Source organism: Podarcis vaucheri (assembly GCF_965113315.1).
Source record: "Podarcis vaucheri genome assembly, chromosome: 14".
NCBI lineage: Eukaryota > Metazoa > Chordata > Lepidosauria > Squamata > Lacertidae > Podarcis > Podarcis vaucheri.
The window spans coordinates 6,671,735-6,687,719 of NC_138752.1; the positions used below are offsets into that span (position 1 = coordinate 6,671,735).

At 46.7% G+C, this 15,985-nt stretch overlaps 1 protein-coding gene across 2 annotated transcripts in view; it reads right to left on the reverse strand.

Moving 5' to 3' along the window:
- Nucleotides 1–283: 283 nt before the first annotated feature.
- Nucleotides 284–15,985, reverse strand: part of CGNL1 (cingulin like 1) — an 80,728-nt gene continuing 65,026 nt past the window's right edge. For both annotated transcript variants that reach the window (XM_082198310.1, XM_082198311.1), the window contains 6 exons: nucleotides 14,682–14,771; nucleotides 9,105–9,188; nucleotides 7,405–7,529; nucleotides 5,725–5,833; nucleotides 4,798–4,961; nucleotides 284–4,172 (listed from right to left, as the gene is read on the reverse strand). In XM_082198310.1, coding sequence (XP_082054436.1) covers nucleotides 4,037–4,172; nucleotides 4,798–4,961; nucleotides 5,725–5,833; nucleotides 7,405–7,529; nucleotides 9,105–9,188; nucleotides 14,682–14,771 — 708 coding nt within the window. In that variant the 3' untranslated portion in view covers nucleotides 284–4,036. The remainder of the gene's footprint in view (nucleotides 4,173–4,797; nucleotides 4,962–5,724; nucleotides 5,834–7,404; nucleotides 7,530–9,104; nucleotides 9,189–14,681; nucleotides 14,772–15,985) is intronic.

Genomic DNA, 15,985 nt, shown 5'->3' on the forward strand with positions numbered 1-15,985 from the left:
CATGCTTAATACTAAAAAGGGAAGGGAAAAGCGCAGGAACCCCCAGGATGCTTCCATTCTCTCATTGTGAAGAGATGGAGGGAATGTTATTCATCCATTAGGCCTGTTCCTGTTGACCCATTTCCATGTTGCTTATATAAAAGTTCCCACTGAACTGTCTTCCACTCTCCCACCCTTAACAATGTTCGAGATCCAACTCTGTTTGGGCTACCACTGTCCACCAGGTGCCTCTACTCTTGAGAAAGAGGGTGTTGGAACTGCACAAAGAGACTCCAAAATTGGATGATATTTAGCCAATGTAATTTTATTTCAGAATGACTAGTCCTTTACAGTTTAAGCATATCTGGAGGTAGCTGCCAGAATTATTTGATTTCCCACCTCCCCACACACAAATGGCTTGAGTGAATCAGTTTATGGGCAGAGTCCACAAGGAAATTTCTATTGCATGAATCCTTGACATGAACAGGGACTTTGGAAGGGAACCTCCTGGTAGATTCTGCCCTATATTTCTGGAAGGACAGCTGAACACCAGTGTAAAATAATGTCTATGTGATAGTTTCAGAAAAAACATAAAACCACAAGAGGTAGCCTCTATTGATTGTCAACACAATAGACTTCCAGTTTCTTTTTCCCTTCTAAAAATGCTGCCAGAGTATGGTGCAATCTGCCTCCTACAGATATTAGTGACAATCCTCTCATTGATGCTGATGGGCTGGAACGGAGAGAGAGGACTGAAAAGAACATTGGCAGGAACCACAATTCAGATTTGTTTTCAAGGGATTTGCACAGTATAACCTCCCTAATTGAACAGAAATAGTTGCCTCATATTGAGTATCATCTAGCTTAGTATGATCTACTCTGATGGGTAGTGGTTCTCCAACATCTCAGGTGGGTTTTCCCCCCAGCATACCTGAAATACCCATAACAAGTATTTTGAAAGTTCTTTACACAGTGCATAGTTAAACTATGGAATTCACTCACAGAAGAGGTAAGGAGAGTCACTAACTTGGATGGCTTTAAAGGAGGATTGAACAAATTCGTGGATGATAAGGCAATGGTTCATGGTTCTCCCTCCACTGTGGGAAGCAGAGTGCCTCTGAATTCCACTTGCTGGGAATCACAGGCGGGGAAAGTGCTGTTGTGCTCAGGTCCCACTTGTGGGCTTCCCATAATAGGCATCTGGTTTATCCCCATGAGAGCAGGATGCCGGACTGGAAGGGCATTTTTGGCCCAAAGCAGCAGCGCTATTCTGTGTTCATATGGCGGAGTTAGGGATTGAACCGGGCCCCTTCTGCATACAAAGCTGGTGCTCCGACTGTACCTAGAATTCCCCTTCCATTCCCTACAGCTGCTGCCCTGTAAGATGGACCAGACTATTCTGCCAATCAAACTTCCACAGGAAAGCCACTTGGGTGCTTTCAGATTCTTTCAGACCTCCGTGACACCCCAATTCCAGTTCTCTCGAAGCCTCTACCTGCCCCTAGGAACTCTTAGCATGAACGTCAGGCTACAAAGTCAGCGGCTGCGGCAGCACTCCAAATGACTCATTTGGTGCCCAGGAGCTGCCATTTCTTCAGTGCCTGGATTTGATTTTGCTTAGATGATCAAACAAACTTCACAGACTGATGTCCTCCCCTGCTCACTTTCCTTATAGCCCCGCAACTCATCTAAGGCTTCTTCTCCTATTAAAGGGTACTGCCAATTTGGGGGTTGTGGGGAATTTATTAATGTATGCACAATGGGAGGCATTATGGAGGCTTAATTGCTTTTATGCAAGACTCAAGCCACACAAACACTGCTCTACCTGTTCCAATACAGAAGCAAAGTTTCCTTCATCAGGAATGGTTTCTTACCCTTCATTTTTAATTGGTATCTTTGTTCCCTTAACAGTGCTACTGTGGACCCATATGCACATTTTTTTGCTTCCACGATTTTCATTGTTATTATAACCAAAGTTACTTAAAATCCCAAGTACACTTGAGACATTTTGTTGCTAACTAGGCAGCATTCAACTCGAGTTCATTCTCAACATCTTGAGCAATGGATTTCCAAAACTGATTAACTCCTCAAAGTTGGCCACCTACTATAATTAACATAATTCTCATGCAATTCAGCATTCATCAGTATAGCAGTTTGATGAATCAGGATGCTTCCTTTTGTAGAATACCAAAGCTGCATAGATGGCAATATGGTATTGCAATAAAACCTGTGTGTGTGTGTTTAATCCTCGCTAATCTGTTCCCCTCCTGACGATGTGGGACTGCAGCTCCCATTAGCTCCAGTTAGCATAGCCAATGGTCAAGAATGGTGAGGGGAGCTGTAGTCTAACATCATCAGAAGGGCCACAGGTTAGCCTCCCCAGTGTACACAAAAGCATGTTTATAAAAGCCTGTAGATATAATGCAAAGTCGGGGTGGGATAGCTGTTCCTTATATGCTGCTTGTGCAGTTCTTTGTAGTCCACAACAGTAGATTTGGTAAACCATTTAGAACAAAGTGGCTTGTTTTAGCTTCTGGTCCAAGACTGCCCATGTACACATTAGTAGCTTAAAACACAATGAGGTTGTTTCCCCCAACCCCATGTGTTTCAAGTTGCATTTGCATGTTGCTGTGCACACCAGAGACAGGATGGAGGTGTCTTCACCTAATGCACATTACCTGTTTGGTTTTCTGTGCCTACAACCCCTTCTCCCCTCCCCAGAAAATCCTATTCATGAAGGTGTCATCTGCACATGCACAATGACTGTCTCAAATGTACACACCTCAACTTAACTGCAGCTTAAGTTTTCGGAATCGGGATGGAAGCCGGTTTGAGGGAAATGCATCAAACAACAGTATATCAGTTTGGGCAAAAACTCTAAGACTCATATAGATAGTGGCTAACATCATGTGTACCCAGCCTAAAACACCAGAAGTGGGAGTGCACTAGAGCTGGAGTAAAGAGTCGGGGATTCTGTACCTGGCTGTAGCAGGAAATCACCTGGTTCTTTTGCTCTCAAGGGCTTTGCTGGGTCAGAATGAAACAGACCAATTGAAAATAGGGGGGCTTTGTTGTGGAAAAAAATAAGTTGCAAATCCAGAGGAGAACCGTTTTTTCTCAACTCATTTTTCATGAACAGCAGAGGATTTAGATGTGAGAGAAGCTCAAGGCACCACAAACTGCTGTACTTCCATATGTCAGGAAAGCCTTGCCGAGATCCATGGGAGCTCATTCCTGTGGAGGTCATTGCTCCTGGGATGCAGACCTAGCTCCCAAAATTCTCTTCCTTCACTGAAACGGCAGGATCAGTATGAAAGACACAGTGAGTGCATCCGCACACTCCTGAAAACCAAGGACTGGGAACTGGAATAGCTGCATCAATTGCTTCTGGCTCAAAACTTGCTCTTTATGTTCTATGAGCCCTGTGAATAAAAGCTTTTCTAACCCTCCCACAGAGTCTTGCTTGCTTGGAGACCTAAAACCTTGCTTGCTGAATACTTGGAATGTAAGGCTTTTTCAAGCTGAAAAACAGTATGATATTTCAGCAGAGATTTCAGTACTTTGCATGTGCTCTATAAAAACAGGAAGCTTTACAAAAATAGCTATAGTGTGATCAATTAAAACATCTAATTTAAAATATGTACATTCTATACAGTTTCCTCTAGTTACATCAGTTAAATACCCTTTTTCTCTCTTTAAAAAAACCCTCTAGCATCCATGTCAGATGGATGCAGTTTAACCATCCTTAGAAACAGAAGGCGCTGGCTCCTTAGGACACAATTTTAGCAACCATCCTATTTCTGCTGAGAAACGTCATCCTAATTTAGTGGTGTACTCTCTATGGCTGCAGGCAGCTTTGGGTTTGGAAAGCAAATCCTTTGTGTTTTAGGCTGTTTATTTCTGAAATATCTCAAGTCTGCAAATGGCACACTGTGGAGAGAGACATAAATGGCAACCAGCACCAATATTCCTGCAGCCATTGGCTTCCAGAGTCCGTAGCTCATTGCTTTTCAACAATGAAGACTGAACATCCACAACTCATGGAACAGCTGAATTTTTAGCTTTTGATATCATCGTCCTTTAAGAATTTAAATCCTGAAGGTGCTTCATAAAGGCTCTCCCCATCAGTGCTGAAGTCGTCGTCGTCATCTTCAAGGTCATTCAGCATTTTACTGGAGGTCTTTTTGTGCCTGCTAAAGCAAAAATATATAAACATGTTAGTGTGGCTTTATAAGCTGGCTGTCAACATTTGGACTGCTTTCATGATGTATTTTAAAGACGCTGGTTGATTTGAATGAGCCAATCCAATGCCTACAAGGCTAGGAAAATGGGTGCAACTGTCTTCTCCACAGCCCTGGGGGGAAACACCAGGATGAGCACTGCAATCTTGGGCATGTGCCCCTTTCTGCAAAGTTCCTCTTTCTCCAAATGTTTACAGAAAAATAAGCTCCTTGGAAACTCAGCAGTGAAGGTTCTGGCATGACACATAAGTCCTACATTTTTTCTGGAAGGAATTTGAGGGAAAGCTCCAAATTTGGACATTTTAAACTAGTTCCCAGCAGAGGGCTGAATGTTAGGGTAGGGGGAAATCCAATCCAAAGTGCCATGGAACCCCAAAATTATAAATTTGAAGGGGCAGGGACGATCAGCTTGGTTAAGGTTTCCAAACAAAGATTCTTAGATCCAGAATGAGGAGAATGAGTTGGGTCATACAACCCATGAGCAAGGAGCCAATGTGGCAAGTGGAGCAGTGACTTTCCAGATCTTGGGAAGGGTTGATGAAAACCTTTCTGGGTCCCAAGGCTCCTCCTTTCCCACCTGAGTTCCTTTTTGATTGCATTCAGCTGTCCTTGCAGTTGGTCATTCAAGTCAACTTGCTCTTCCAGCTCCCTCTGAAGCTTTTTCTTGGTGCTCTCAAGCCTATCTATTTCTTCTTCTGCTCCCTCCACCTGGCGTTTCATTGCTTTCAAACGCAAGCTCAGCTGAGAAATAAGAAGAAAGGGGCCAGTTAGAGCTTGGCAGGCCAAGGGGTCAGTCACCCTCAGCAACCCTTGATGGAGGGCATGGAGCCTATGTGAGCAACGGAGTAATCATGGGAAATGCTATTTTTATGGTCAGAGGAAAGCTTAAGCTCAAAGCCTTTGCCAGAGGTTGGAAATTGGATCCCGATGAAGGACCTGCTCCAGAAGTGACCAACCCTCCATGGGATCCCTTTGACCGAGTATGTATGAATGTATGCATTTTACCCTTTGGAAAATAAAGGGGTCACTAAAGTGGAGCATATCAGATGCTGCTGGACTGCAACTCCCATCATCAACATCATCACTGGCTGGGCTGGCTGGACTTGATGGGAGTCCCAGCCTCTGAAGGACACCATGTGGGCAAATCCCTGCTTTAGAGCAACAGAAGGCATTGGATTCCACAAACAAGAAAAAGCAGAGGTGTACTCGGTGCTTTTTTCTGGGAGTACTGAAGGGTATGCAGTACTGGCACACACACCCCCAAAATGCTAAAAGTGTGGCACTTAATGTAACAACTTCACGGTGATTACCAGCATCTTTTTTTCTTAAAAATGGAAGCCAGTTCATATTGTGTGATATTTGTGATGGTTTTAGTGTCTTTAGTGAGTTCCTGGGGCGGCTCACAGTCCCAAGATGAAGGGTGAGCTATAAACTTAATAAAAGTAAATTTGGGGGACAAATCCTTGGTAACTACATTAGCCCAAGAGATGCTTTCCTTCCTTACCTGGTCCTTCTGATCTGTCAGAGAGAGATGCTCATCATCCACTTGCATCATGACCTCTTTAACTTTCTTTTCAAGCCGGCGGTTACTCAGCTGGAGGTTAGCTCGATCCCTAGGAAAAGAGAAGGGCATACTCACAGACAGCAAGGTAAGAACCAAAAAATGTTCCACTTACCTGGGAGAAGGACCTACAATTGAAAATAGATGACTCAGAGGAGAATGCAACATGGGTACTTAAGCCCTATAAATCAACCTCAGCTTGTGTAAGGGGATGTTCCTTAAAAATTCTACAAGGCAGCATCGTACTCCTGGCCAGCTTTCTCACATGACATCAGTTGCCCCACAGGGCTGTTGGTGCAGCTCCAGTAGCAGAGGGACGTTTTCCCATTTTTGTGGGAATGCCCCTGACATCCAAATTTTGGAGTGGTGTTTTTGAAGAATTTTTTCTTTAAAAAAATACTCCATCCAAGCTTCCCCACAACTTGTCATTTTGAACTTATGGGATGATCAAACAGCAATTTTCAGATCGAGTTAACTTCTTATATGGATGCCGGATACAATAAGAACTTCTTTGGCCCAGAAATGAAATATATTACTGGACTTAAAACCTTTCATTGTGGAAGAAAAATATGTTGACTGGCTATTGCAGAGAAAATAACCCATGAATTATATGTCTCTAAGGGTAAGGGACGTGGGTGGTGCTGTGGGTTAAACCACAGAGCCTAGGACTTGCCAGTCAGAAGGTTGGCGGTTTGAATCCCCGCAACGGGATGAGCTCCCATTGCTCAGTCTCTGCTCCTGCCAACCTAGCAGTTCAAAAGCACATCAGCAGGAAGGTAAATGGTGTTTCTGTGTGCTGCTCTGGTTCGCCAGAAGCGGCTTAGTCATGCTGGCCACATGACCTGGAAGCTGTATGCCAGCTCCCTCGGCAAATAAAGTGAGATGAGCGTCGCAACCCCAGAGTCGTCCACAACTGGACTTAACAGTCAGGGGTCCCTTTACCTTTTAAGGGTAAGGAAGACCTGGAACACTTCTATATCAAAGGCCTGTCTAGACAAGTGGGAAGGTGGGAAGTCTGCCAACCGGGGCATGGAGACAACAGCCCTTCCGTATGGTGTGTCTCCAGCATGAGATATTCTGATGTCCACTGCCAGTAAGTATGGATGGTCTGCTTCTACTACCTGTTCTTCTTATATGTGGCTCTGCTGTTGTGTTATTTTTATTGGATGGATGGATTATAAACTTTGTATTGATCTGAAATATTGTAAGCAGTACAAATTTTGAAATAGGTTCAATTCTTTTTTAAGCTAACAGAGGTGGTGGGTCTCCAGTATTTAGATGAGAGGCCTTTTGCGACTCTTAAAATACCGCATTTTTCGCTCTATAAGATGCACCAGGCCACAAGACGCACCTAGTTTTTGGAGGAGGAAAAGAAGAAAAAAATATTCTGAATCTCAGAAGCCAGAACAGCAAGAGGGATTGCTGTGCAGTGAAAGCAGCAGTCCCTCTTGCTGTTCTGGCTTCTGGGATAGCTGCACAGCCTGCATTCGCTCCATAAGACGCACACACATTTCCCCTTACTTTTTAGGAGGGAAAAAGTGAGTCCTATAGAGCAAAAAATACGGTATATGAATATCTGACTGGGACATGGTGTTCCCTGGGTGGTCTTGCAGTCTGCTTTACCTCTCTTCATTCTCCAGCCGCTCCTCCAGTTCCATGATCCTGGTTTCCATCTGAACCAGAAGCCCTTCCTTGCTGGACTGGTAAGAACCTTCAAGGTGAAAGATCCGGCTTTTCAGGTCTTTGTTCTAGAGTAAGAATATGCAGAGCTTATTGAGCAGATAAGTCTGTGGACAAATCAGCAATGCAGCACGGGGCCTGGACAGCTGCATGCCCTAGACCTTTGACTGGGGAATGGCATCCATCTCTTCTCCCCAGTTAATATGAGTCCCACTCTGTCAGAAGAGTCTCTCATTTTGATTAATGGAAACCTCTGAAGGGATTGTGGCCCACTGCTCAGATCTGACCTTCGTACCTTCCAGGTCTGATGCAAAGTGCTGTGATAACCCTGAAAGCCCTTAAGATTCCTCAGAAAGGATCAACAATTCAGATCAACCTGCCTATGCCTAACAATCTGCTTCACAGGCCCTGCTTAGGTTGCTGGGCACACGGAACAGGCCCTTCTCTTGAGTGACCCCACATTTGTGAAATTCAGTCCCACGGGAAATCAGGGAAAGTTCACCCCTTTATATTTTGAAATGGGCCTTAAAGACCCACCTCTTTTGGTGGCTTTTACTGGCTGGCAGAAACTGTTGTGGATATGGAAGTTATAGACGTGAAGTTTCTGCATTTCACAACATGTAGTGAAAGTCTTGCTGAAGATCACGGGTGCCGACTTGAATAAAATATTGGGGGGGGGCTAGCTAAGCCCCACCTCACATAATCAATCACAATACACAGTGCACACAAACCCTATTTGAATGGCAATGGCCATCAACCTGGGGGGGAAGTCAAATACTTTAGGGGGGCGGAAGGGCCCTAGGAGTTGCCTTCTATGCTGAAGCTACACAAACACAAAGAAAATAGTGGATCCTTTGGAGAAGGAAAAAGACACACGTAGGGATCATCCACATTTCAGATACTGCCGCACTTTTCAGGCACAGATCTGCACTTTAAAGCTCTTTGTCCAAGCATTTTCTGTTTTTGTTTTTGTCTCAGCGCTTTCCTCATGAAAACCCATGTTTTACCACTGAACTGGAACAAAAGGACAATCCGCAGAAAACTCGATTGCCATTTTCTCCAATTCAGCAGGCAAACGCAGGGAAAGCGCTGGGCCCAAAAAGAAACCGCTCGGGCACAGAGCTTCAAAGCCTGGACCTGTGCCTGGTAACGTGGACAAAAGGACGTCTGGCTGAGCCTTTAGCTTTGGACAGCTAAGACATGTGTCCACCACTAGGTGGCACTCTGCTCCTGAAGTGTTTAAGCTGGGATGGCCATGGGTGGTTTTTCCTGTGTAATTTCCAAGAGAAGAGGCTCTGGTGTCCAAACCTGCTAGGAGGCAGCCCTGCTCCTTAACCCTGAAGGTGTGGGCCTAGGCAAGCCTTCCCCAACCTGATGCCCTTCAGCTGTTTTGGGCAACACCCAGCAGCCCTGGCCAGCACAGCCATAAGATTCTGGGAGTACAAGTTGTGGGTGTGGCAGCCCAAACTATCTGAAGGGATCTAGGCTGGGGGAGGCTGAGCCACGCTCTGGCCACTCCATGGCACTGGGAGTGCACTCAGTACACAGTCTGGGGCACTGCTTGCTAACATCCATATTTCCCATTGTCCGGTCCTGGCATCAAACACCCCAAGCCTGAGCACAAAACAAGCCGGAATCCTTGCCTGTCTCTCCAGCGAAATCTTGTCACATTCCAAGTCTTGCCTCGCAGCCCTTTCCTGAAGCAGCTCACTCCGCATTTGCTCAATCTGTAGGTGATAAGCAAAAAAGAAAAGAAAAAAGGCTGAAACCTCCAAATGGTAGCAACCTAACAATACGTCTTAACACTCTCCTCTACAGCTCCAGGCAATGCCGTAGAATTGCAGGCACTAAAAAGAGACCTGCAGGTGGGTCAGACCCAAGCGGGCCTATCCAGTCCAGCTTCCCACAGGGGTGAACTAGGGGCTTCCTGAAAGCCCACCAGCAAGGCACAAGGGCAACAGCATGTCCCCAGGTCTGATACAGTGGTACCTCAGGTTACAGACGCTTCAGGTTACAAACTCCACTAACCCAGAAATAGTACCTCGGGTTAAGAACTTCACTTCAGGATGAGAACAGAAATCGCACGATGGCAGCGGGAGGCCCCATTAGCTAAAGTGGTGCTTCAGGTTAAGAACAGTTTCAGGTTAAGAATGGACCTCCAGAACAAATTAAGTTCTTAACCTGAGGTACCACTGTACTCAGCAGCTGGCCTTGCCTCTGATCCTGAAAATAGTACACAACCGTCATAGCTAGTAGTCACCCACTTGGCCACAGCTAAGGGCATTTCCAGTCTGAAATGGGCAGAAAGGGCACAAGTGGCAGGAAGGGCAGCATGAATATTAGTACAGTGGTACCTCAGGTTAAGAATTTAATTCGTTCTGGAGGTCCGTTCTTAACCTGAAACTGTTCTTAACCTGAAGCACCATTTTAGCACAATTTCTGTTCTTAACCCGAGGTACTATTTCTGGGTTAGCAGAGTCTGTAACCTGAAGTGTATGTAACCCGAGGTACCACTGTATGAGGATGGACGAGGATGGGAAAGAAAGGAGCATCAGGCTTGCTCAGGGACTGCCTTGTGGAAAAAGAAGCCAGATGGGAGGAAAGGAGAAACTGTAGCTCAATGTAGCCCAGGACATATTTTGGAAGAGGTCCCAGGTTAATCTCCAGAAGCATCTCCAGTAAACTAAGCTCAGGTTGCAGGTAATGCGCATGGGACTTTTCTCTGCATGTGCCACCACTAGAGAGAGCCTCCCTACCAGTCAAAGTGGGCAGTGCTGAGACGAACTAATAGTCTGGCCCGGTGTAAAGCTGCTTCTGAAAGAAGGGAGCTATTTCTGACCCAAGGGAGCAGTGGGGAGGGCAAAGACCAATGGTGGGTTTGGGTGAAGACAAAGGGGGCTGGCAAAGGAGCTTAGCCACAGAAGGGGGGTCAAGAAGGGGCATGAAGTGGGGGAAGTAGAGCTTGGGAAAGCAAAGTCATTTTCTGAGGGTAAAAAACACAGCCACACAAACACCGAGAGAGAGGTGGAATGAGATACTAGCCAAATATACCAGTGCCATTTTATAGGAAAATGTGGTAAAAGAGGATCCTAGTGGAAGGTTCAGTCTGGCATCATATCCAAGACACAGGGTCAGTTCCCTACGAAGTGTCCATCCCAACATGCACCAAATTCCAAATGGCAACATATGCACTCCATATGCCCACACATACACACCCCAAGTACCATGAACTTCTGAAACCAATGTTGTCGTCTGGCCATTGGAAGATCTTGTTATGGAGTGCCCACCATCCCTATTTTCATCTTTTACAAGGCCCTTTTATTGGGGTCATGCAGAAAACTCTGCTATAATTGCTTCAGGAGGCCCAGACAAAATGAAAGAAAATTCTGAAGGGGAGGGGGGAATTAATGAGCAACTAATTAAAGATGCAGCTTTTAAATGGATGATGTTTGTCAGTGGGCTTGGATGTAGCTGGTCACAGTGAGGTTCCAGACACTGAGCTATTGTGTCCTCTGTGTGCTCAGAGGCTGTGAAAAATGTGGGCGGCCATCCCTGGGTCTCACATTAGAGATGGATGTAGGACAGCAAGGGGCACTGAGGTGATGGATGCTGCTGCTGTGGTGGTTGAAGGATGCTTCTGTGTAGAAGGGTCAACACAGAATTGTCTATTGGTGGACATTTCCCCAAGGGCTGCCTGTGTTGCCAATCTCACTGGGCCCAATGCTGGGGGGTCTGAAGCAGGGGTCTCCTCAGGGTTTACTGGGCTTCTCTGAATTGCAACCCTTGGCGCGGCTCTCAAGGGGTGTTAACTGAGCTGTGGGCCACGGGAGGGTCTTGTTCTTCCTTGGTGGAGAAAGTGCTTTGGGGGGGGTACGCATACCCCTAAACATTTTGTGAATCTAACGGGAGAAGAAACGAAAAATGTTTTAAAAATTAGTTTCTTCTCTAGCACGGTGAATCGTCAGTTTCGTTGCTACCCCCGATGTCGGCCTCATTTCCTGTCACGGTGTTTCCCGAGTCTCACGCGGAAGCGAGCGTTTAATGTGTGAAGTAGGAGTTGGAATCTAGCACGGTGATTGGTCAGTTTCGGTGTTACCACCTCCAACAGCGGCTTCCTTTCCTTTCCTGGTGTTTCCTGAGTCTCAGACGGAAGTGAGCGTTACTGCGAGCTGTCAGCTGTGTAATATGAGGTAATGCATGTTCTTTGTACTTTTGTCCATTTACTTTATTTATTTTCCCCCAATTTGCACTACTGAATGGTGACTTTCTTGAGTCAAAATGAGAGTACCCCTAAACATTTTTTAAGGAAAGAAGATCGGTGGAGAAGATCAAATTTAGTGAAGGATCTAGGCAGGGGTCAGCAAACCTTTTCAGCAGGGGGCCGGTCCACTGTCCCTCAGACCATGTGGGGGGCCAGACTATATTTTTTTTGGGGGGGGAATATGAACGAATTCCTATGCCCCACAAATAACCCAGAGATGCATTTTAAATAAAAGCACACATTCTATTCATGTAAAAACACGCTGATTCCTGGACCGTCTGCAGGCCGGATTTAGAAGGCGATTGGGCCGGATCCGGCCCCCAGGCCTTAGTTTGCCTACCTTTGATTTAGGGGCAGGTTCCTGGTAGCCCCAGACTGGCACATCTTGGCCACTAGGACAGAAGAGACATGGGCCTACTGTGCTCTTCTGAATTTTTTATCTTCTCCCTCCCAGTGCATCAAAGATGTTCTAATTCTATGACAAGCACAAGCATTAACTGCACGGCTTCAGGTGGCAGCTGCTCCAGCTGGAAGGGAGGCCCATTGAAGAGCAAGCACGTCCGGTCCAAGGGGCCTTTATTAGAGAGCTTGGTGCTTTGGGTCTGTTTCTGGACAAGGCGCAGCTGCGGAGTTCGTTGTCAAGGAGAAAAGTAATTTGATTTCTAATAATAGCCTAAAGACGGCTGCAGCCGCTGTCTCCCGTCTCCCACTGGACACACACATGTCTCACTAGTCCTCAAGAGGGGAAAGCCAGGAGAAAATAAAGCCTCAGCCCTCCCTGTTCCTGGGCCGCCTGACTCAGCAGAAACACTCAGCTGCTCAATAAAGGGAACTAATGAAAGCATGGATGCCTCTCTGGCCAAAAAAAAAAGCCAGCACTTCCCACATTTTCATCTGCCTGCTCCACGCACCTGCGCCAAGTGAGGAGCAGGTGTGCAGCATCCACTGGGACTGCTTTGCCAAAAGAAGTGAATGACAGCCCTGCCAATGTAACTTCATCCTTTGCTCATTTACTGTGCCATTGCTATGGAAACAGGCCCCTCAAGAGAAGCTGCTCCAGAGTCAATTAATTCAGTCAGCTTTATTTCTTTGGTCGTCCGTCCCCCGGCCCTAGTTGTTAGTTGCTGCAGGACGAGAATGCATCCAGGCAGTAAAGGAAGAAGGGCTGCTGTTGAATGCTGGCCACTGGCACAGTGGCATTGCCAAAGAAGGCTCTCTCATATCCACAGCTGGCCTCGGGTTCAAGTCACCCCTGCAAGCTTTGCAAATAATAACACAGGATTTTGTTCCTGCTGATAGTGTCATCCTCAGCATTGATTCTGGGTGGCGTCCCTTTATAATAATAATAATAATTTATTATTTATACCCCGCCCATCTGGCTGAGTCTCCCCAGCCACTCTGGGCGGCTCCCAATCAGTGTTAAAAACAGTACAGCGTTACATATTAAAAACTTCCCTGAACAGGGCTGCCTTAAGATGTCTTCTGAATGTCAGGTAATTATTTATCTCTTTGACATCTGATGGGAGGGCGTTCCACAGGGACTGACTAAACAAAAGGATACAGAGACACAACTGGTTCTACCATCTCCTTACATTTTTGCAAAAGCAAGCCGCATGTTCCCTTCTCCTCCTTACACCCCAGCAATACAGTGGGCATAATCCAGGGAACACAATCCAGGGCCCTGGAGTCCCACAATCGCATTTCAATTATTTCTTTCCTCTCAAAGCCACCTGAAGGATGGGGCTATGAAGAAGCTGCAACTCTCACCTGCTGAGCTGGAAGAGCTGCCATTAACTTCAAAGCAGAAACGTGCAGCTTCTCAATCATGACGAACAGCAATTTAAGGAGTTAAATGCCCCATAAAACTTAGGCAATATTTTCTATTTAATGCCGATCACGCTACAGATTAGTCTCCATTAACTTCATATTAAGAGAGCTTGCCAGCAATGGGGGAGGGGAGTTTCCTGGGTCACCCAAAGGTTTGCCAACTTTTCAGTCAGCCCCTGCTGCTGTCACTTCAGCAGCAATTAGCAAGTGGTAACAACATTTAGCTTCATCCATGCCATGGAAATGACACCTGCACATCGCCACAGCCCAAACCTTTGTTAAAGGCACAGGGGCAAACCGGGCTGGGTCAGTTGGCACCCTTAATCAACGATGTTGACCAAAACAAACCCATTATTAGTCCTTGCTTTATTGTGAATGTTTAGCAGACCCTGAAATAGTCTCCTGGGAATCCATCCTTTGGCCATCCTAGTATTGTCTCAGAACAAGGAAAACTTTGTAGCTCGTATAAAATTAGGGGCTCCAGAGCCTTTGGGACGAACACCTATTTTGCCCTGACCCAACACCCCGCCTCCCAACTTACATAATATGCTGCTGGTCAGAAAGTTGGTGGTTTACATTTCCTTTAAAACGTCTGATTAAAAACTACAGCTACATCCCTTGAAGGCTACCTCCACTCCATGATCCTGGGCACAGAATGGGCTGCAGCATCCCCACTGAACACTGGCATGGTCTGTGGGTCCAATAAGGGTCCCCTTGCCCTAGCTCCACAAAATGCTGCATAGATACAAATAACTTTTAAGCAGGAGAGAGGAAGGAAGAAGAGAAGGCTTGTACATGCCCAATTCAAACCAACAAGAAACGGAGGGATTCATTGCCAGCTAATGCTGCTGACAGAATGCTGGACTCACATTCCTGGCACGGCCCCCAAACTCACCCTAGGCCAGTCCTACTCTCCCAGTGCCACCTGCCACACAGAGAAGCTGCAAGGATGACACAGGGCAATCGTCTTGTATGCTGTCTGGAGGAGAATGTGAATGGAATCGCTAGAAACGCAGCTCAGTAGTGGCTGGTGGGCTGGGCCCAATTAGAGAACTCCAGAGGATTGTCAGGAATCTTAATGTGCTCCCTCCAGCCAGAGCTGCCCAGTGGAGAATTCCCCCTGTTCAGGTACCTGCTCTCTGCACCTGCTGATCCTTTCAGACAAGATGTCTGAATTGTTCCGCTCCTCTTCAAGCTCGAGTTCCAGCTGGGACATCTTGTACTAAAAGAGAGGACACAACATTGGCTCAGTGGCTGAGAGTGGGAAGAAGGAGTAGCAGTGGGTGACCAAGGCAAACTCTGGAAGATAAGAATTCAGGACTAGAAACTGGGTGAGGACCAGTGTTTTTTACCAGGAAAATGGTGCTGGTACTCACCGTACCACTCAAAGGCGCGCCAGCCTTGCTCCCAAAAGAGGCGAAGTCCTATATGTGCCCCTACAGCAGCTGCAGCACCTCCACTGGCGACACAGCCACATGAGGAGACAGGCGTTGAGGCGGGAAGAGGAGAGGGAAACGACACCTGTGCGGTGGGACGAGGCACCGGAAGTGCCTTCCCTGCATGGCTTCTTTCCCTCAACCCCTTCCTTTCTGTTCTCAAAGCTCATTGGCTGCTGGCGCTTCCCGCCTTTGCAAATCATGCCCCCAATGGCTTGCAGAGTTGCCAGTCACTGCTCCCCACCCGCCCAGGAACCAGCTGTCAGTCACCTTCCATATTACAGTCTCTCTCATTGGTCAAATCAGAGTGGGCAGAAGAGGCAGTGGACTCACAGAACAGCCAGGGTGGAGGTTAAATTCTGGAGATGGGATTGGCTGAATAAACTGCCATGATGACGACAGCAATGACAACTATGATGTTTGACACTGGCAATGCTAAGAAACTGGAGTAAGTGGGAAGCAGGGAAAAGGGATCTTGGAAACACTTCCAAGGTGCAGAGGACTGAGCAGCCCCCAGTCATTGCTCTCCTGCTTTAAGCTGTTGGAAAACAGTGCTGGTGCTGCATACTGGCATGGAGCAACAGGGGGGAAAGCACTGATGAGGACTGCGCTCCCAAGTGTTTATCTCAGGAATGAGGAACCTGTGGGTCACCAAAGGTTTATTGGGCTCCAACTCTCATCAGCCCCAACAAGAATGATCTATGGCCAGAGATTCTGGCAATTATAGTCCAACATTAACTAAAAGGTCACAGGCGCCCATCTCTGGCTTGCGTTGATCATCATTCAACATCTCTCAAGCTTAAAGGAATCAGCAATTAGATGTGAAATCCCCCCAAAAAATCTCTGGGGCAGTTCCTTAGGGCAACCAGAGTTTCATTCCCCTCAGCCATGAGGGCAGCATCACATGAAGAACCCCGGAAAACCAGAGCTCCACATCTGACACAGCCCACAAGGTGGGCAGCTTTTCCCAGACCAAGGGCAGTTTTCACAGTTCCCCTTC